General features: G+C 43.1%; 1 protein-coding gene across 3 annotated transcripts in view; it reads right to left on the bottom strand.

The window, feature by feature from the left end:
* Window positions 1–23,176, bottom strand: part of DGKG (diacylglycerol kinase gamma) — a gene marked incomplete at its 5' end in the record, with an annotated part of 158,805 nt that overhangs the window by 111,502 nt on the left and 24,127 nt on the right. For all 3 annotated transcript variants that reach the window (XM_080820972.1, XM_080820971.1, XM_080820970.1), the window contains 6 exons: window positions 850–938; window positions 2,755–2,872; window positions 7,480–7,602; window positions 8,250–8,324; window positions 11,573–11,622; window positions 16,691–16,861. In XM_080820972.1, coding sequence (XP_080677098.1) covers window positions 850–938; window positions 2,755–2,872; window positions 7,480–7,602; window positions 8,250–8,324; window positions 11,573–11,622; window positions 16,691–16,861 — 626 coding nt within the window. The remainder of the gene's footprint in view (window positions 1–849; window positions 939–2,754; window positions 2,873–7,479; window positions 7,603–8,249; window positions 8,325–11,572; window positions 11,623–16,690; window positions 16,862–23,176) is intronic.

Here is a 23,176-nt window from a genome sequence, read left to right on the forward strand (position 1 = left end):
GCCATGCATGCTGTTATCACCGTGAGTGTATTGAGCATGGTGAGTATAAGACCCCCCTTCCCCCGAGGCAGGCCCTTGGTCTGGCACTGCCTCTTGCCTGAACTGTCAGAGAAGCTCTGTCCCCGTTCTGATCTCTCTCCTGCCCCACGGTCAGAGCAGTTAACTTAATTTGCAAACCCAGTCATCTCTTCGTGTCTCTTCACGGGGTTACAACTCTGCAGAGGCCCCTTCACTGTGCAGGAAATGCCTTTCTGATGCCTCAGCTGGCCTCGCGAGAACTTCCCCAGGCCAGACCTACCACTTCTGAAAGACATCTCCTGTCACTTCTCTTTAAGCATTCTCTGTCCCAGTCACACCAGACTCAGTACAGATCCTAGACTAGGTCATGTCTCCATGCCTTGCACTCAAGGCTTCTTCAGCCTGGGGTGCCTTGCCCTCCCTGATGCCTTGTGAAATCTCCCGATTTGGGCTCAAGGCACAACTCAAATGCCACTTCTTCTGTGGAACCTTCCCCAGCCTCCTCCTTGGTGTCTCCACTATCTGTCCCACACAGCCCTACTGTTATCCTACATCTCACTTGCTTATACTTCGCTTACACGTCTGTGGCTCTCCCATAAGACAGCACAAGCTGGGGACCATCTTGTAACCTGGGGACCCCCTAGCACAGTGCTTGGCACATGGTGGGCACCGGGGAGATGCTGATGGATTGATGGATGAACAGGATGATTTAAGGGTTGTCCCCGAGGCAGAGCAGGGACCTGAGAAAGCTTCCCGCCCAGGAGTTTGTGGTAATGGACATGTTGCCTGGGATGCGGCATGCAGTAGAACAAGGCAAGAGAGATCACTAACCTCACCACCCCTTTTGGTTTTTGAGTATGTTTTGACACATCCAGGAATGTTTTTGGAGACACAGCGTTCATGGACAGTGTACTTGCAGTCTGGAAAAAAGAAAAAGAAAGAAAGATAGAAAGAAAGAAAGTGCTTGTGAGTGGCTACCTAGGAAGGTCCAGCCGTCTGCCCACCACCTCCACTCCAGCCGAGTTCTGTGCCTCCCTCTGGGTGATCGGTCAGAGGCAGGGGACCTATGGGCACTGGCTTTCCAAATGGAAATTTGAAACTGCTTTCAGTTGCTCAGTGAGAGGAGAGTCCATAGTTCTCTCCCAGACATGTTTCTGTACCCTCTACCCCACCACACTGCCTCTGCAGAGCATGAATGCAGGAAGAAAACACCCCCCAGAAAGGCACGTTCCACTTAAGGGAAGTGTAACCAGTATAACCAATTGCTCAATATAACCAATGCCATGCATTCTGGGGAGGAAACGGAGAGACCAGGGGTGTTCCTCACTTTGGAATTAGGCAGGCCTGGGCCCGAACTCTGGCTCTGCCATTGGTCACCGCACACACGATCGTGGGTAACTTTCTTCCTGTCTCTGAAATTCAGTGTTTTCTATAAAATTGGAATAAAATGGGCTCTCTTTCTCTTTGCAAGGCTTTTACAGCATCAGATGAGATAGTTTGTATAGCATTGTGTGTGTCAGAATAGCTCTTCCATAAATTATTATTGTGTTGTTACCACTTCTTATTAAGCAAACAGGAAGGCCCACAGGCCTCGAACCTACCAGGAATGAGACTGGGTTCTTCTATAGGAGGAGTGTGTGTGAGGGCTGGACGTGACTGGGTGCTGGAGGGACGAGTGGCCCCTTCACTCTCCCACTGGTGCTTGCTCTTGGTAGACCCGGGGCCCAGCCCTGCTCAGGTGACTTCTGTGGCCACATCACTTGCTGACTAGCTCATGTGTGCAGGCTTGGATAAGCAGTTCAGTGGCCTGACCTGCACCCAGTGGCTCTCCTGCAGCCGCAGCTCACCAGGGCCTGGTGGGTCCCCGCAGAGTGTTTGCTGCCTCTGTGGTAAGGTAGCTGGTGGGACTCTGTGCCACAGCCCCCGGGCCCTATAAAGCCTTTGTGTGCTGTAGCCTCTCCTCCTCTCCCCCTGCTCCCTATCTCCACTCTCCTTCCTACATCACCCCTTCCCCTTCCTCCCCTTCCATCTTTCTCCGGTTCTCCTCTCTGGTCTCCTTCCCTCCTTTCTCACTGAGCTTTCTTTTCTCCTCTCCTTTCTGACTTTACTAAATGGATCATAATGAGAAACAACAGAGTTTTAATTTCCATTGCATTTATCAGTAGTTTTATCTTATTTATTTATTTATTTATTTATTTATTTTTTTAAAGATTTTATTTCTTTATTTGACAGACATAGATCACAAGTAGGCAGAGAGGCAGGCAGAGAGAGAGAGGGGAGGAAGCAGGCTCCCCGCCGAGCAGAGAGCCCGATGCGGGGCTCGATCCCAGGACCCTGGGATCATGACCTGAGCCGAAGGCAGAGGCTTTAACCCACTGAGCCACCCAGGCGCCCCTTATCTTATTTATTAAGAAACACCCCCAGCTTCAGCAAAATAAACATTCACTAGCAAAACCCAACTAAAATGAGTGTAAGATGTTTCAAAATGATGTGTGAACGTGAATCATTTTTTTCCCCCAGGGCTCAGTGGCCCTTGGCAGAATTCCAATGACAGGACAGCGGTTGTCCATTTCACATGGGTAACGCAGAAAGAGGACAGAGAACTGTTGCTTTATTCCCCACTATGGGGTCCTTCAAGCTAGAAGTAGCAACCCCTAGACTGTCCTAAAGAATGGCTCAGGTATGTGCAGAGCAGGGCCATTCCCAGGGCAAGGGGTTTGAAGGAAGCTGACTCACAGACGCAGCAGAGGCCTTGCTTCCGAACGCCCATCAGCATGATGTGGCAGAAGTTGCAGTAGGTGGGCTTCTTGAAGTGCTTCATGGTCCAGGCGTGCCTCCCGTCCCCCTTGGAGCCCTGCAGGTACGAGCAAAGAAGATGCTGAGCAGGCTGGCAGGGGGCGGCTCCTGGACTGTTTCTCTTTTTTTCTAAAAAGACTCTCCTCATATGTGGAATACAAGAGAGTCATTTAACTGTTTTAGGGACTCTTTCAAAAGAAGTGCAAATCAAGACAAAATCCTTTGTTTCTAGAATTAGCAAATATTAAAAATCAGGAATATCTGAGTGGGGATAAAAGAAGACCTCTCCTATGTGGCTGGCAGAAGGGTAAGTCAGAACAAATTCCTTATCCATCGTTTGTCTGTCTATCCATCCATCTGTCCATCATCATCCTTTAAATGTTTACAGCTTTTGACTTACAAATTCTCCTTCTTGGGTTCTATCCTAAAGAAATAATTTTTTAAAAAATTGATTTATTTATTTGAAGGGGAGGTGGTCAGGGATAGAGGAAGAGGGAGAAGCAGACTCCTGAGCAGAGAGCCCAACATGGAGCTTGATCCCAGGACCCTGAGATCATGACCTGAGCTGAAATCAAGGGCTGACCGCTTAACCACCTGAGCCCCCCAGGCACCTCCTCAAAAAATAATTTTTGAAAGTCAGATGAACATTTTTGTGCTCTTTCAGGTGTTTAATCCAGCACTGTTTAAAAAAATGGAAAACTGGAAATATCCTGAAGGATGCAAAAATTTTCCAAAGGTTAGTTGGATTTATTGTTAATGGACCATCAAAAAGATACTAAGAAGATTATCTAATGGCATTGGAATGTGCTCATGATACAATGCTAAGTGAATGCAAATTTGATGATATATTATAATCTCAGTCTTACATAAGATCTAAGATGGGAAGAAACGTCACTGAACTGTTAATACAGGTTAGCTACTGTGAGCAGTACCACAGATGTATTTTAATCTCTAATTTCTCCTTACCGTTTTTTCCAAAAAAACGTGTTTTCCAAATCTTCTACAGTGAGATTGTACCAGTTTTGTAATCAGGAAAAACTCATTTAGCAAAAACAATACACTTCTTTCAACTTTCTGTACACAGATAAAATAGTAAAGAGAGATAGAGAGAGGGTTAAACCACTTCCTCCTGACTTGGCCCAGAAGCAAATTCTTCCTTAACCACGAGTGAAGCCAAGCCTCATAACAACCACATATGAGAGGGGAATCTACTCTCCTATGGCTGCAGGAGGGAGAGAGAGAAACTATATCTTCAACATTACACCCAATGTCTCCCCCAAATGCTAAACCAGCCTCCTAGAAGACTGTAATTTACAATGGTAAAGGGGCAAACAAAAGCAAATGTGAACGTAACTTCTATTAATCAAAAGTCTAATGCATTTATTTTTACATAGGCACTAAATTATAAGTTTTTTACATTTGATATTCAAAATTCTAAAGAAAGCATCCCTCAGTGTCTTAAAAACCACATTGCTAAGTGCCATTAGATCTTCCAACTTCTAGCTCTGGGAGCACAGCCTCACGGGAGGCTGTGGCTTCAGGAACATGCCTCCGTGTATGCTCTCCCTGAACTTTTCTCCTGGGCTCCATCAAAAGACTAACATCCTTGGGCCGGTCTTAAGGGCAGTTAGAACTACTGTAATCAGGTGGGGGGGCACTGACATAGAGACAGCGTGCTGGACTCACACCCAGTTCCTACTTCTGCACACCTCTGGTTTGGGCTGGTCACGGCAGCCAGATCCATTCCTGTGCCCAGACTGGGCTCCTCATGGTCTCCAGGGAAGTGCCATCTGCTCTTCCAAATGCCAGTCCCCTCCCGGGGGAGGGCTAAGCATTTTTCTTCTTACTGCCTCAAAACCCTGCTTCTTTAAAGATCTGAGTTTTATAGAATTATAGCTTTTTGTTTAATGGTTTCCACTTTAGTAAACAGATTTACTGACTGATTAAATGATTTAGGGAAAGATTGATTCGTCCATTCACTTGATAAACATCCAGAGGATTTCTGTAAGAATCAAGTGAAATAACGTAAGTCAACCTCCTAATCCAGTGCTTACCACATCGTGAATTAAGACTTTTATCAAGTTTCTCTCTGTGTTAGACACTGGGGAACACAAAGTAAGTAGAGTGTTTGTAAGGAGGTAGATTTATGCCTATCCCAGAAATGAAGAAAGAGGGCCCTGGAGAAGTTATATAAGTAGTCCAAGACTATAAAATAACAAGCGACTGATTTCATAACTTGGTCTTGCCGGCCTGAGTCTACGCTCCTTTCATCCCTCCCCCTACCTACACATTCTAGGGTTTTCCTTTATGGACAGAAGGGAAATCACAGCAGTCTTCAGCACGGCTTCTTCATCTACCCTACAGAGCTGTCATTCTACCTGAAAATCCCTTTATTAACTCAATCAGCTGGTTTTGTTTTCTCAGATACTATTTTCGTGGATATGGGGTTAGAAGCAAAAGGACCCAGATGAAGGCTGAAATAACATTTCTGCTTGGGTTATAGCGCCACCATGTGGCCCTTTCATTTCCGCACAATGGAGTCTGCAGGGTGTGGACGTCACCTCCCCAGTGCCAGCCTGGTACCTGGGAGGCAGACCATTTCTCCTCTGCATTTGTGCCATTCAGAGATCTCCTGACTTTTTAGTGGCCCCATGTGGGTTTTGAAAAAACTAAAGGGGCTATGTGATTTTTTAAGCCACTGAGGGATGCTTTCTCTAGAATCTTGAATATTAAATGTAAAAACTTACAATTTAGTGCATATTTTTAAATACGCACTTAAGACTTTCGATTAATAAAAGCTACATTCACATTTGCTTTTGTTTGCTCCTTATTGATGTAAATAACGGTCTTCTACAAGGCTGGTTTGGCATTTGGGGGAGACATCAAGGGTAATGTTGAAGAAATAGACTCTCTCTCCCTCCTCCAGCCATATGAGAGTAGATCCCCTCCATGAAAAGAGCTGTATGCTGCCTTGGGCTTAGCAAGCCCAAAACAGAATAGGAAATAGAAATTGCTTCCTTGTGGTTAAAATGTCTCACCTCCATTCTCACGTTGCAGGGAAAAAACCAGGAATGCTGGAACTTCCACTTTGATTCAAGTACTGATAGCAGAAACCGTGTCTTCCTTATCTGAGCCCACCATGCCCTAGCTCAGGTGGGTTCTTACATATGATAGGTTCTTGGTAAGGAATCACTGAATGAGGTGCGTGCTCTTCCGGAATATGGCGGTTGGCCTCTGGTACTAACTGGGTGTGCCTGAGGGCAAGTCCCTTTACTTCTCTGGCCCTCAGTTTGTAAAAGGAAGAGACTAACGTGTGGATCACCAACATCATTTCCAGCTCTGACTTCTTGGGTCTTCAGGAATAAGAAGGCAGAAGTTGTGTAGTTCCTGGTTCCTTGATTTCTACTTAGCACTTGGGAAGTGCTGGACATACTGAGATGACTGCAGGATTCTTTGTTCTTGAGTGTTGGGAACAGAGGCTCAGCTTCTGAACTGCAGTTCTTAACTGCAGAGCGGTCAGATGGAGACATTATGGGCAATGGCAGCCATCGAGAGGCTAACCCAACTGAACTTTCTCTCTATGGCATTTCCGTAATCTCAAAGAGGTGTTGTCCACAGCCTGTGCAACAGTTCTCCTGGTAAATGCTTGATGTCACCATTTAGTGACATCAAGCATTTACCACCATCCAGTTCTTATCTTTCCTTTGTGTATGGAAGCTATTTCCCTTGTGAGATAAGCAGACTAGGTCAGATGTGGCATATATTACCATGGATTTCTTATCAAGCCTCTATATGTATTCCCTATTCTGGTAAAACTGGGAGGTTTCTCTAATACGCTCTGAACTTTCTTTCATTTAGGTCTTTGACCAAGCTTTTCTCCCAGCCATAAATTTTCTCTTCTATCATTTCCCATCAGCCAATCATACCCATCCTTGAGAACCAGATCCAACATCACCCTCTAAGGGCTTTCTACCTGACCTTTATACTCAAGGATGAGACCTCAGACTCCCACATGGTACTTCCCACCAGGCCAAACGACCCCAAGGCTTCTTCCCACTTTCTCACTCCTCAGTGTGGGAGGTTTTCGAAAGCATGGGATCTTTGGAGTCAAGTGCAAATAAATTCTGGCTCTTCCTTTGCTCTTTAGGCCCAGAATTTCAGTTTTCCATCTATACAAATTGGGGAAAATATATATCTTATCTGGTTGTTTTGATGGTTAAATAAGATAGTATCACTGAAAAACCTCTACTTAGCGACACATCGGTATCTTTCCTTCCCTTCCTCCTTTCCTTCTTTTGTTAAGACTCTTAGCATATTTTACCCTAATCTGTTGAAAAGATGGGATTCTTCCTTGACTCCCCCCACACAAACCCTCAACCCACCTGGTTGAGTCTAAGCTTCTGGTAGGGGAATATTATTTTTGAATCCCCTCACTGTGTTTAGAACAGTACCTTTATTTAATTTAGTCAGTGTTCTCAGTCAAATGAATGAATATATGCCAGGCACTAACAGGTGGAAAGAGAGGACTTTGGGGCTGGTCTAGAGGCTATGGTGTGCCCAATGGGGAAGGGCAGAAGCCAAGGCCATATATAGATGTTAATTTCTACATGGAACCTGATGCTTCTGGAAGATAAGAGCTCTCTGAGCTCAGACTTGCGGACTTACAGAGTCGTCCATGCCCAGCAGGACCAGCAGTGGGATGGTGGTCATCCCTCCATGGACCCATTCCTCTAGAGACACAAAGCCGTCCCGGTCATAGTCCATCCCCTGCAACATCTCCTTCAGTATCTGCAGAACCCAGAGAGCAACAATTGTCCACTTTCATCCTGCACTTCCCTGCCTCCCTCTGTCCCCTTCTTTCTCTTTTGGTGTGTCATCTGCTTTGTGTTTTACCCCTTTGTGCTCTGATTTACAGCAGGCAGAGCAGTGAGAGAGCAAACAGCGGTGAGGAGGCCAGGGTTCCATGCCCTGCCCTGCCCTATGTGGCCTTGGGGAAGCCACCCCCACTCTCTGGGTTCGGCTTTGCTCACCTATAAAATGAAAATAATATTGCTATGTGGGTAGCAATGTAGTGAGGATAAGAGAAAAGGTATATAAAATGTCTCATCTAATACCTGACTCATAGGAGCCCCCAAATGTAGCTATTAATATTATCTGGTGATTGAGAAAATCTTTAAAATTCTTTCTAGTGCTAAATTCCTTGAACCCGTTATAAAAATTTAGCTCTGGTGGAAAGGTTAGGGAGCATTGTTAGGTATTATTATTTAAATTATGTCTTCAATTTTTCCTATGAGAGAAAGCAGAGGTCAGGGCCTAGGACCCCAGAGAAGCTGCCTATGAGAGGGTGAGTCTGGGAGCGCATGCACCGTCAACATTTTATCTTGCTTTCATTCGGAAGCTCACTTGGACATCTCCCCTTGCTTCTGGAAACTTACAGGCCTCAGCTCCGTGGGATCCCACTCCAGATACTGGGCAATGTGAAGCATCTGGTTGACAATACGATCCATTTCCTAGAAAACATCAAGAGAACAGAACCACTGAAGATGTGTTTTCATGAGAGGGACCCAAAAACAAACCCCATGGGAAGATGGCAGGGCAAAGCATGCGGAGCAGCAGTGTAACATACTGGCCTTTCCTAAGGAGCTCACCATTTGTTTCCGCTCTCTTTTTCAGCCCCGACTACAAAGCTCTGTGGAGCGTAGTCGCTCAAAGAAACAAAGAACATGGGCAAGCCACAGGTATGCAGAAAGCTCACTGTCTTCTTCTTGGACTCCCCCTGAACTCAACTTCCTTCCTCAATTCTGTTACTCGCAGGAGAGAAGGCACTCCTGTTTCTCCTTTGTGATTATTGCTTCCTAAATACTTCCTAAATACTAAACCATGGCAGTTCTCTCCCCCCCCACCGCCCTCTTTTATTGCTCCTCATTCCCAAAGCTTTAGCAACTTGGGATCCATCTATATCCCTCAGAGGTCAATTTGCAGGTGAATGTGGGGCCACTGCATTGGTCCTAGCTCAGGTCTTAGCTCTATGACTTGGATTCTTTTGAGTGTCTCTCTTTCCTTTGCATCTTGTCCAGCCCTGAGCCCAGGACTCTAATTAGGAAATTTGTAAGGGCTACCTCTGCCTGGTAAGCAAGACTTTTGCTTAGTACCAAGGTCAGGCTTTTCTTTAAGACCTCACAGAACTGCTGGATGGGGATGAATCAGTGCACCAAGAGTCGCATGGCAACACACTAGACTGAGGAGGCATTTGTATCTCTTGGGCACCGTGGAAGATGTTCATAGTAAGACTGATCTGGGGAGACACGTTGGTGAACGGAAGCCAAGTTCAAAAGTGTTATCTTCACCACGTAGGATGCTGGGTCAAAATAAGCAACCTAAAAACCCAGGAGGGATTTAAAAAATTACATTCTATTTAAATTTTAAAAAATTCATTGCAAAGTCACAGATGAGGTAATAAATGGAGGTAAAGTAGTGGGCCAAGCAGTGGGGAACAGGGTGCAACAGAATTTCCAACAAAAAAAGAGCTTGGTGGATTGAGCTGGGTTCAAGATTCCTTGATTAAAATAATATGATTCAGGAACTGAGAATTAGACTCAGTCTTGGTCTGTGTGAATGGGTGGGCATTTTTAGGAAGCAGAATAGGCAGACCTTAGGAAGAACTTGTTCCCCAGATGTCCATTCTGTTCAGGCCACATGTGACTACTTAAAGAGTCGTGGAGGAATAGGTTCAGTTCTGCGCCATATTTTAAGAATGGCACTTTCAAACCGGAGCTTGGTCAGAGTGGTTATTTAAGCCTGCCTTATGAGACACAGTGTAGAATATTGGGGGAATTTGAGCTTAGAGAAGGTCTTGGGGTAGATGGGACAGTACCTTCTAAATCATAAAGACCTATGGTATAGGATCGGTTTTCCACTGGTCCGCTGTCCTGGTCACCTACACGGGGCAGAAGTAAGCCAAGGGATGTAGGGAAGGAGAGGTTGAAAGTTGGCCTATTTTGGTCTCACTGCTGGGTTGGGGGAGGGGGAGAGGAAAACAGAATCCTCTTTTGTGGTGAGAATTTCTCTGGTAGACAAGAGGTGCCTTCCGTGCAGGAAGGAAGCCCTCTCTATCTGTTCCCCCAACAGTGGAACGACCCTCTTGAGGTAGCGGGTAAACTCTCCACTCCTGAGAGCGTTCACATAGATCCTGGGCATCCATCTGCCAGAGGTCTTCTGTGGAAAACCGAATCAGGTATCTCTATAGACACTCACTTCCATCCACCAGTGTTGTCTTCCCAACAGATCTGGAACTTAACCACTTCTTACCATCTGCAATGCTTCCACTCTGGTGCACGTTACCATCATCTCTTATCTTGTTTATTCCAACAGCCTCCAAACTGGCATCCCTGCTTGAGTCCCTACAGCCTAGTTGCAACACAACAAGCTAGAGCAATCTGGTTAAACCGAAGTTGTGTCACCCCTCTGTTCAAAACCTCCAATGGTTCTCCCTTCCTCCAGAGTAAAAGACAAACTTCCAATCCCCTCTACAACTTGCTGGGTTTTGCGAACTCTCCCCACAACCACTCCTGGTCATTATTTCTCTGATCTCACCTATTACTTCTCACTCTGACCTCCTTGCTGTTCTGTTCCGTCACGTTCCCTCCTCATTCATCTGCTGACATTCCAAGCACCCCTCTGGACCCTCGCACTTGGGGCTGCCTCAGCCTGGAAGGGGTCTCCTCTGGATGTCCCCCTGACTCACTCCCTCACTTCCTTCCAGTCCCTGTTCACAGATCCCCTGAGGGACACCATCCTTGGCTCCTCTAGCTAAACTGCTCCCTCAAACACTTCCTTTCCCTCCTTTACTTTCCTTCCGACACGCACCTCTCTCTGACACATACCTCGCTCGGTTTTGTAGGGCGTGTGCTTGCACTAGAACAAAAGCTTCATGAGGGCACAGATTTGTGTCTGTTGGCTTCACTGACATAGCCCCAAGCGCTCAAAGGAGTGCTTGACGTGGGGCAGACACTCGATTAACGTGTGTTGATCAAATGCTTGCGAGTCTGTGATTCTCTGGTTGTTCTCTGGCGTGATGCAGCCCACGACATTGCCTTGTGGCTATGCGATCCCTTAAAGGAGCCCTGGGGTTTAGAGGAGTTTGGGATGACTTAGTTGGTCTAGTGGACTTGTTTCCTTCCTCCCCGTGGGGCTGGTGTGATTCCATCCCATGCCTCTCAACCTCACAGCCTTTCTGTTTAGGAGCCCCGTCTCTAACGCTGCCAGTGGTGAGCGCAGAGCTGCCTGATTCTGTTTGCCTCCTCCCCTCTCTGCCTTCCATACCCCCTTTCACTCCGTGATCCCTGCTGTATCCCTGCCTGTTCCTGAGGGAGAGCGGGGACGGGTCTCAGGCTTTCCCAGGTACAATGGGACGGGACCATTTGTTCAGAGCAGAAAGAACCAGACTCGTTGAGCTATTGCTCTGGGTATGAGAGGAAGACTGGGAAGTTCAACTAGATAAGATACTAAAGCAACTTCCCTTCTGAAATGGTGGGATCCAAGGCTTCTGGAATGAAAACGTCAGGTGGAGTTCGTTCTCCCCCAAGCTGGCCCTCTGGGAAGTAGCAGTGGGGGGTTCTACCCTGATTCCTGCAGCCTATATCAAGACACTGCTATTCTCTAACGATAGAACTGGGGGTTTTTAGATTCTTCCTCCACCTGCTCCCCTCTCCCCCAGATTTTCTTGGTTTCAGGAGGGACATTTGGAATGAGAGCTTACCGCTTGGTCCAGGAGACCGTTCTCATCCGAATCATAGAGACGAAACATGACTGCAAGAGACACAGAGGTGAGGCTCGAGGTGTCCTCTGGGCACCACGGATGGGCTGGGGCTTTGATGCTGCCGGTCTTTAGCTCAGTTCTGTCGCTGGGGCGAAGGCCCCTGCAGCCAGCTCACCCACCCTCCAAGGTGCAGAGTCTGATTTCTTACACAGGGGGTGGAAAAAGGGAGGAGAACCTAGCTGTCTGGCTTCCGGACCTGTCTAAGCAATAACTCTGTGGCTGATGAGATCCAGGTGGCAGTGTGGTTCCTGGTGGAGTGTGCATACCCTTGCAGCATCACTGGAACACAGCTCAGAAGTGCCCAGCTGGTGGGAGCACCAGAACTCTAAATGGGACACTGCTTTTACTGCACCCAGAAAGGGTGTGGATTTAGGCCTCTGGGCCTTGCCCTACTACCTCAAAGGCATCAAACAAGTCATTTAACTTCATTGGGCCATGTTTCTTTATCTGCAAGATGGAGATTACAATGGTTCCCCTTTCTCCTAGGTCTTTTTTTTTTTTTTTAATGAGGATTAATATGTAAATGATCGGTCAATTTTTTTTCTCTGTAATAATTTTAATTGTTCTATATAAGAAATATAAATAAGCATACAATGTCCTACAAGATACGTATAAAATAAATATATCAATACCTTTAAAATGTTCGTAAAAGAAACAGGCCAAGTAAGACTACATACATGGTAAATATTTTTGCTGGCCTTTTTAATACTTAGAAAGGTTTTAAGAGAAGGTTTTGACAACTTCACTCTCTAAAAAAGATATTCAGGGAAGTTTAAATTGATGTGTTCTTTCTCTTAACATCCCCAGAGCAAGCAAAGAAGTCCAACATCACTTCTTTAACCTCAGGATTTTATGCCAGCTATGATCACTCTGTAAGGGCCTATTTAGCCAGAGCAGCTCCATCCTGACCCTGCCCCTCACCCCTTCAGGGAACTTACTTAAAAACAAGTCCCGGACCTGTACCCCTGGGGCTAAAAATATATTCTATGTTTATAAAAAAATAAAAAAAAATTAATTAAAAAAAATAAAAACAAAAACAAAAAAACAAGTCCCAGAAACCAGTCTTAGGTAACAAAGCCCAAATACAAGGGTGGGTCAGGCCAGGTGGAGGTATCCAATTGGTGGGGAGTATGGGAGTAAGGAGTATGGGCCCCGCCCTTTGGGTGCTCTTTGGGCGCCAATTCTCACCAAGGTGATAGGCTGGTTCAAATGTCTACTATAGGGTAAATTGTAATTCAATTGGTCACTTATGTGTGACCTAGCAGGACTGTGCAGCTTTCTCTGTGTTACAGTCTCATTGGTCACCTGTGCGTGGCCAGGCCCAACCACATGGCCTTTGCCCTTAAAAGCTAGTCTGTAAAGAAGAGAGAGGTCGCCTCTTTGCAAGAGACGGCCCTGACCGGTCACTTTGATTCTCGATGCTTGGCGCAAAATAAAGCTTTGCTCGACCTTCGCTTTGTATCAGTCGCACTCCTTTAATCACGGACCCATTATTGGGGGACCCAACAACTCTAAAAATCAATATTGTGACATCTAAATGTTTTGGCCTCTTTAAAGATTTCAGGAAGATCGAGCTTATACAGACAGATTCATGTGCCCTACATTTCGTCCCATGGTGCTTGGAATGGAGAAAGCACTCAACAGATGTTATTTATTGTTACTTTCTTTCATTAACAAACATTTATATATGGCATTTAATAAGTACGATGCACTGTCCTATACACGCTATCATTACGGCTGATGGAATTCTCAACAAAGCTGTGATGTAGTTACCATTAAAAATGCTGTTGTATTTGTTTTTCTAAAATGTCAACGTGCTATTCAGAAACATCCTTTAGCATGTTCTAGCTGTAGGGAGGTGATGCAGGATAAGGAAGATCTGGGACATAAATTTGGGCAAAGGACTAAATTTTCATTTTTGGGACCTGGGAAATTGCATTTCACTCATCTTAAAGGTAGAGATCCTGTTTGTGATCTCAGAAGTAAGCAGAGTCGGGAGCAGAGCTGACACATCTTCATTTTCCTCCTGTTCTTGGAACCCTTCATTGGGCCTCCCTGACTGACCCTTCCCCCACATACCCACTCTAGACCTCTCAGCATGTACCCACAGGTCACGACACTCCTGTTAGGTTGCCTGTGTGTCATCACATCTTTCTACATGTTGTGACATCCCTGCGCCTTGTGTTTGTTCAGTGGGGTGATTGTGCCGGCAGTCGAGATTCCTTCAAAGTAGGGTCACGGCCTTCTGATTCTCTGAGTCTTCAGAATGTCCTAGTCAGAGGCACTCAGCATAGGAGGCTGAGTCGCCAAACAGATGCTGGATGATGGAAAGGGCAGGCTTTCCCACCACTGCTGTTCCCAGACCCTGACCCTGGGGACTCCGACCGGGGAGCTCCCCTGGTCCTACTATGCAGGGACAGTAGAACCAGGAAGAACAGGAAGAAAGCATCCAGTTTAAGACCAGCATGCCCTTGGGCAAGTCGTTTACACTTAAAATGAGAATAATCACATTGATCTTCTCAGGTTATTGTGAGGTTAAAATGAGATAATGCATTTAAAGTGATTAGCAGAGGGATACCTAGGTGGCTCAGTGGGTTAAGCCTCTGCCTTTGGCTCAGGTCAGGATCTCAGGATCCTTGGATCCAGCCCGATCCAGCATCGGGCTCTCTGCTCAGCAGGGAGCCTGCTTCCCTCTCTCTCTGCCTGCCTCTCTGCCTACTTGTGATCTCTGTCTGTCAAATAAAAAAATAAAATCTTTAAAAAGAAAAAAAAAGTGATTAGCAGATAAAAGGTGTTCAACAATGCGACTAATTGTTAACGAACGGATGATAGGTGGAATTTCAGGATATTGTTTCCAAAAAGATGCATGTTTGGTTATTAAAAGAGAAAAGCTTAAGTTGTTTTCAATCATTAAAATCAGGAGAGGATTTGAATTCATCTGGTTTAATTTTAAAAAAGATTAAAAGCTCTAGAGGACGAATTTAACCAAGTTTCTACAACAAAAAATTACAAGGAAAATAATAAGCAGAAGGTTAAAATAGAAGAAACATAAGAAGCAATGGCAAATGTGTGGACCACATTTGGATTCTGATTCAAACAAGCAATTAAAAATAGGTAAGATAATTGGGCAAATGTGAACACTGACTGAATATTTGGTATACAAAAGGTGAAATTAAATGGAGTCACTTATGTCAAGGGGCTTTAAAATGGAGCTGGGAGGCCACTAAGGAGATGGGCTTCATGCACGTCCTAACCGGGCGGAACCGTGAACTCTGAATGGGGCCAAACTGCAAATATTCCAAGGACTCAGCCTGTACACCTGCAATTTGCTACATTAAAGAGACTTTGTTTAGTGATAACCTCAGTCACCAATTACATATCAATTAAGATTAGTTTTCCACTACCAACACCAATCAAAATTCTCTGCAAACACATACATGAGAATTCCTCTTGTCTTTAAACACCCCTGACTTTTGTTCCCTTGGGACGGACACTTTTTGGGTTTCTGCCCAAATTTGTGTTCCCCATATTGCTATTCTGAGGCCCTAAACGAATACTTTTGTTCTTATTTTAGCTCTGCCTGCTTTCTCTGTGAACAGGCAATAGTAAGGAATCATTGTCTTTCAATGTGATAATGGTGGTGAGGTTATAGTTAAGAAAAAGTTGTATTTTAGAGGTACATACAGATGTCTGGAATTTGCTTCAAAATATTCTGGGGCAGAGGGAATGCATGGGAGGTATAAATAAACATGATTGATTATAAGCAGGGTAATTACTGAAGGTGGCTGATGGGTATAGGGAAGTTCACTGTGATTTCTACTTTTATCTATGTTGGAAATTTTCTGTAACAACAAAAAAAATTTTTAATGCGGTTTCTTTTTATTGCCATTACCAGACTCAATCTGAGAGCCACTAATATGAAAAAATCTGCCACATCCTCTCTGGTAATTATGAACAAATTCAATACCTGAAACTCCAATTTTTCAGCTGAATGTTAGAAATAATCTGACATTTCACTTTTAACATTAGCCAAAAGATACAGAAACCTGCTATATTTGCCAACAAATTAACACTTCAGACTTGCAATTGTTAACACCTCAAAACTACGGGGGAGATTTTAAGCTCAGCTAATGAATGAACTGTTTCATTTTGGTTTTGGCAAGGGTTAACCTTGCCAGTAGATTAAACAGTAACCCAGTTACTGTTGAAGTTTTGTTGATTAGTCATCTTATTAACTGGAATTTTGACTTTTGCTATGATACGTATAGTTTTTCCCTTAATATCTACTAAGTTCCCAAGAGGAGCTAAAACAATATACCTTTTTTAACAAGGTCCTATTATTTCCTATTTTAAAAAGTCTGCCTGTAGGCTCTTGGAGGTGGGGGAAACCATCCCTGAAGTGAATCTTCTACAAGATTCCAGGCTCTTTCAGTCGCTCTGGGCTTTCCTTTCTCCCACCAGCCATTACTCTCTCTCTCTCTGAAGATATGTTTTTTAAATCAACTTTAGTCACATTTGGAACCAACTCCCTCACTTAACTAGCCCCTTTTCTCTAGAGGTCAAAAAACTTGAGGTGGGGGTGGGTGAAGAAACAGAAATAAGTTTTAACAAGCTAGAGGTTGATCAAGAAAAAGGAATTCCTCACAGTTAAAAAAGAGTTGCTTGGGTACAGAATAGAAGGAAGACAGATATTGAATATCCTCCCTTGAAAAATAAGGGAAGGTAGGAACTTTCTGGTTGGAGACTTTCAGAAAATCCTGCCACCAAAGGAAGGGAGTCTTGACCCCACGTTGAGACTTCTCCAATTTCCAAATCCAGATTCTCAACGGCAAGGTCTCAGATGTACTTCCTACTCTCCACACAACTGGTACTGGGTTCCCAACGAGGATTGTAAGGCGTGTCCAGATCACTGCTGGTGACAGGACAGAAGCACCTTCCCCAAGCAGGTGTCACCAATACCCATGATCCCAGGTCGCTCTCCGGCATGGTTAGAATGAAGGACAAGATACGAGATCTTCTAGGAAAAAGTTGAAGGCCCTTGAGAGGGTGAGCACTTACATTCCAGCTTATCCTGAGGTCTCCCCGTCTCCAGCAGGGACAGGTAACACACAACATCCTTCAGGTACACTATGGGGGATTCTGAGCCTGGAGATGGAGCAACAGTGTTTCCCAGGGGGGCTGCAGCCACTTGGTCTTTAGCTGGCTCCTGCTTCTCAGTGATCTTCAATTCTGTAATAGGCAAAAGGAAACCATCCAAAAGCACTTAGTGTTTAGCAAATATTAAACCCCTTTTGTTACTCCATCATTTTCTTGATAGAGGCAAGAATTTTAAACAAGTGTCCTCAAAAGTGTTGTTCACTTAAATATGATCCAATCTGTGGTGCTAGATATCTAATTTGTGGAGTTCATACTCTGTGAATGGACCCCATTCTGACCCCTTTAAGAATCCATATCCTTGTAAGAAATTCACCTATACCCTGTAAATTTTCAGAAAAGATGACAGTGATTTTTAGTAATGCCCATAAGCAACAGGTAAACGTCATTTAGCCTAGGGGTCTGGGAACACACCCAGTTTGTAGAGTTTTGGCTAGCATTCTAAAAACCAGACTATTGGTCATTTACCAATGCAGGCTTTCACAATTTTCTTCTCAAATACATTAAAAGATAAATGAAAAGGTGAATTTTCAGAAGATCAACAATCAATGAGTTTCCAGAAACTAGGACGAATTTTGACTAGCTGCAAGCCTAATCAATTGGATTAAGAATATGCAGAAAGTGGTTTATCATTCGGCAGGAATGGAGTAAGTTTTCCCTCTGGAGTTTCCCTTTTCTTAGATAGGAAAACGCTGTCTCTTTTATACTTCTTGTCCTCTAATTAAGAAATATGAGGTTATTACTAATGAGAAAACCAGACACCTATATTCTACTGTGTGAATTATACTTTCTCAAGTCACTTTAAGAGCTCTATCTCTCTTTTCCCAGTCTCTCTAAATCTATGCCCATCAGAAATAATCTCTTAATATCCAGGAAGAGGGTGCAACTCACAGAAAACACAGTGAAAAGTAACAGAAAGAGCGGCAGTGGAAAATCCAGTAAGTAATGGAGAGCTGAAGGCACAAGCACACACAGAGGCAGCCCTGAGAGTAATGCCTGCTGGGGAAGGCAACATTACCAGCCCACTTTTTGTTCAGAGAGCCAAAGTGCCAGGCAAAGGCAAACAGTTTGTGTCAGGCCAGTAGAGCTGTGTTCCATGAAAGCCAACTGGGTCCTAGGAGTTGGGCTGTGATCTGAGAAGGGAGTTAACAATGATCCAGAGGGACAGTGGGTGAGACCACTGTCTCACTGACACTCTGTATACTACAAGAGGACTTGTGAAGAGACCAAGACAGATCTTATGAAACAGAACTGCAGCACGAGGAAAGGAACCTTCCAGATCTTTGGAAACAACTTCCTACTGGACAAGACCCTAGGAGGTTGCAAGAAGATATAACCTCTACTAAGTAGGGACAGAAAGCCTTAAGGGTGAGTAAGTTGAGCTAAAAATACAATAGGATGAGATAAAAATAAGGATAATGAGATGGGGAAATTGTAATAAAATTACATATGCAACAGAAGTATTTAAATCATCACTGGAGGAAAAGTTAGGGATAAACATACTAATATATAAGACAAATGAGAGAGGGGCACCTGGGTGGCTCAGTGGGTTAAAGCCTCTGCCTTCAGCTCAGGTCATGGTCCCAGGGTCCTGGGATCGAGCCCCGCATCAGGCTCTCTGCTCAGCAGGGAGCCTGCTTCCCCCTCTCTCTCTGCCTGTGTCTCTGCCTACTTGTGATCTCTGCCAAATAAATAGATAAAATCTTAAAAAAAAAAAAAGACAAATGAGAGAAATCCTTTGTACTGGATAGCCCATTATATCTCATGTTACTGTTACATCCTCAAACTATCCATCATTGAAACACTATTACAATGACTTCTATTTTGACTAAATTGGAATAACGTACCAGATATACCCTTCTATTGAAACAACTAAAAAACTGGACAAAAGATATGAAACAATGGTTCACAGGACACTGAATGTGGTAGCACCAAATGGTGATTCTCAAGAGATAAAAAACAAATGAGATAATCCCTGTAATTCCCACATCTTACTGTCCAGAAAGAGTTTCAAGTGCTGCAGCACAGGAAAGGGGAACCCAGACGGATCCTGCAAGTCTTTCTGAGTTGAAGAGGCAGACTCTGGGGAGTCCAAGGTGTCTAGAGTTCACAGGGCAGTGCACCAAAGAGGAGGAAGCTGCACAGAGAGAACTCTAGAGATCTACAGAGGGTCCTCTGTGAGTATTCAGTAGAGTTTCCCCTCAATTATTCAGCTGAGTAACAATTAGCATAGATGTGTGATGAGACTACCTGAGGCTAGGGAAAGAATCAGTATTGGTGGGAACAATCCCTGGAATGCAAGAGTAGTGTCTCTTCTCACCAATCAAGGTAGAAAACTCAAGAAACACTGGGTAGAGAACTCAGAAGAGTTTTGCTTTGGTAGTTGGGTGAAATTAGTAAATGCCTCTCTGGTCCTGCCTAGCAAAGCTTTAAAACCCCAACCCAAAAAGGTCAAACTATTTCCAAATAACCTAACAGTGCCCCAAAGCAAAACTCAAGAATTTTTCTAAGAATGTAAAACCCAACGATGTAAAATTGTCAATGCCTGGCATTTCACAAAAAAGTAACAGGTATACAAAGAAGCAAGAAAAAAATGAAAAATAGTAACGAGAAAAAGCAATTGACATGGAGCCAGAAATGACACGATGATATAATAAAAACTTTACAATAATTATTACAGGTGTATTCCATCTCTCCAAGAAGCTAGAGGAAAGATTGCATATGTTAAGAAGAGACATAAAAGATATGTAAAAAATGTCCATAACAATTGTCTAGATATGATGTGTGTGAAATGAAAAAGTGCCCTGAATAGGATTAGCAGTGGATTAGACTTTGCAGAAGAAAATACTAGTGAATTTGAAACAGCAATAAAAACTATTCAAAAAAGACTTAAAAAAAAAATAGTGTCACATCGGTGAGCTGGGGGACAACTTCAAACAGACATGTAATTGGAATACGTGAAGAGAGAAAGAAGTAGAAAATTTAAGAAATAATGGCTGGAAATTTTCCACATTTGTTGATATATGATAAAAGCTATAGAATCTCAGGTCCATGATGCTCAATGAACCCCAAATACATGAAGAAACATGAAAATTACACCAGGGAAAATTATAATCAAATTGGTTAAAATCAGTGATAAAGAGAAAAAATTCATAAAAGAAGCCAGAGGAAAAGAAACACCTTATGTAGAGAGAAAAAAAGAGGAGAATGCCTGTAGTTTTCTCACTGGAAAGAAAGCAAGCTGAAAGCTAGTGGAACAACATCTTTAAAGTACTAAAGGGAAAAAAAAAACCTGTCAACCTAGAATTTTTTTTTAAAGATTTTATTTATTTATTTGAGACACAGAGAGAGAGAGAGCACAGACAGAAGGGAGAGGGAGAAGCAAACTCCCCTTTGAGCAGGGAGCCCTACTGGGGGCTTGATCCCAGGATCCCAGAATCATGACCTGAGCTGAAGGCAGATGCTTAACTGGCACCCCTGCCAACCTAGAATTCTTTACTCAGTGAAATATCTTTAGAAAAAAAAGGCAAAATAATTTTTCTATATACAAAACTTCACAGAGCTGCAATACAAGAAATGATAAAGAACATCTTTTTAGTTGAATTATACCATATGGAAACCTAGATTTACACACAAGAATACAGAGTTTTAAAACAGGTAACCACATGGGTAAATGTAAAAATATTTTTATTAGTTAAATCTCCTTAAAAGATAATTAACTACTGAAGCAAAAATAATAACAATGTGGTTGTGCAGTTTATAATTCAACATATATAGAAGGAAAATGTATGATAACAATAGCACAAAGGCCTAGGTGGAAGATATGGAGGGATACTGCAATAAATTTCTTTTTTAAAGATTTTATTTATTTATTTGACAGAGAGAGAAAGCACAAGCAAGGGGAGCAGCAGACAGAAGGAGGAGGAGAAGCAGGCTCCCCACGGAGCAAAGAACCCAACGTGAGGCTCCATCAAATGATCCTGGGATCATGACCTGAGCTGAAGGCAGACACTTAAACTACTGAGCCACCCAGGTACCACTCTTGTGGTAAATTTCATATAGTATATGCAAAGTGGAATAATATTACTTGAACATAGACTATTATAGTTAAAACCATCCCTAAAATACTGTAACAAAGTGTTATAGCTAATAGTGTTAAAAAGGAGATAAGTGAAATCATAAATAATTTAACTAATTGAAAGAAGACAGAAAAAGAGCAAAAGGGAAAGAAAGGACAGATGGAGAAAAGAAAACCAAATAGCAAAATGGCACTTTTAAACCTAATGATAGCAATTACCACAGTAAATGTAAATGTTCTGAAATTCTAAAATGCAGAGATTGTCAGCTTAGATTTAAAAAAAAAGAAGATCCAACCAACTACATGCTTCCTATTAAAAAGTCTTTTTAAATATAGACACAAATACATTAAAAGAATGGAGGAAGATACCACTGTAACTCTAGTTAACTAAAGTGACTACATTAATTATGAATATAATTATAATAAACTAGATTTCAAAGCATGGAGTGTTCCCAGGAATAAAGGGAGTCATTTCATAATAAAGAGGTCAAATCATCACAAGAACATAATAATCTTAAACATTCTATTCCTTGATCTTTACCTAAAAGGAATGAAAGCTGTCCATATAAAGATGTGTACTAAGAATGTTAATGTTTTATATGTAATAGCCCCAAACTGGAAACAACCAAAATGTCCATCAGTAGGTGAATGGATAAACAAATTGTGGAATATCTACCTATACATTGGCATACTAATCAGCACTAAAAACATGTTGATTATTGATACACACAACATCAACAAATTTTAAAATTATTATACTGAGTGAAAGAAGCCACACCAAAAAATGTACATACTGTATGATTCTATAAGAATAGAAAATGCAGTCTAATCTATAGTGACAGCAAGCAGATCAGTGATAGTACAGAGATGTGGGTGGTGGTAGGGAAGGTGGGAGAAAGAGATTATAAGGCAACTTTGGAGATGATAGGTATCTTCATTACCTTGATGTGGTACTGCTTTACAGGTGTATACATCTGTAAAAACTTATTAACTGTACATTTCAAACATGTGCAATTCACTTTATGCCAATTATATTTCAACAAATCTGTTTTAAAACATTATTATAGACTTTCCAAAGATCTCTGGATTACCAGAACTATGACTGGATCTTGAACCACTAGTTCTAGTCTACACTGAAGTGAACTATTCATTTCAGTCATGGAAATGCTAGGGCACAGAAGGACTGAGGGGCACTTAGTCTTACTAGTGCTTTTCCTCCTCAAGCTGCCTTATGTGAAACACCCCCCAACCCACTGCCATTCAAGTACATCCCTCAGGGACCATCAGTAACAACAGACTAACACCCTCTTCCAGATTACAGAAGTTCTATCTAGGTGCCAGGTCATTAACCATTTTGCTTGAGGGTTCTTAGGTAGGCCTGATTTGTTTCACCTTCTCTCTTAGTCTCTGTATTACCCATTGCCTTCCGGTTGGGCAGGGTTGCATAAAGGAAAGAATACCAAGCTAGAAGCAGAGGACTGGGTTTCTAGCTTTGGGTTTGTGCTAAATGGTGTGTGATCTTGCACGAGTGGGCTTACTCCTAAATCCAACCTCAGATTTTTCATCTATGGAAGGAGGGCCTTGCATTAAAATTGATGTTTACCAAAAGTCTTGAATGACATGAAAAATGTTTGAGTATAATGTTAAGTGAAAAACAAAACTGGTTCCCAAATTATATGCATAATCTGATTCCAATTCCATAAAAAATTTGTAGAAAAAACCTACAAGGAGGGGCGCCTGGGTGGCTCAGTAGGTTAAAGCCTCTGCCTTCGGCTCGGGTCGTGATCCCAGGGTCCTGGGATTGAGCCCCACGTTGGGCTTTCTGCTCAGCAGGGAGCCTGTTTCCTCCTCTCTCTGCCTGCCTCTCTGTCTACTTGTGATCTCTGTCTGTGCAATAAGTAAAAAAAATCTAAAAAAAAAAAAAAAGAAAGAAAGAACATACAAGGATACGTGTATGCAGGCATAAGTGTAACTGCATTGGTAAATTATGGGTGATTTTGTTGTTTCCTTTTACTTGTTTTGTATACTTCAAATTTTTTTACGATATAATGTGTTACTTTTATAATTGGGAAGAACTAAGGAAAAACTGAAGGACTTTCCTTGAGAGTCCAATATGTCAGGCTGTGGAAAACATCTCAAGAGCCTGAGGAATGAAATAAAATCTAGGAGATTGAAGTTCACATTGTTTATTCCACTTAGTCCTGGGCATTAAGGGAAGGATGCACTTTGGCTTTCCTAGCTGACAACCTGAAATGACAGATTGCTCGAGGCTCTGAGCCTATGTCTGGTCTCAGTGGAAGCCCCTCTCTGCT

Source organism: Martes martes (assembly GCF_963455335.1).
Source record: "Martes martes genome assembly, chromosome: 1".
Lineage (NCBI taxonomy): Eukaryota > Metazoa > Chordata > Mammalia > Carnivora > Mustelidae > Martes > Martes martes.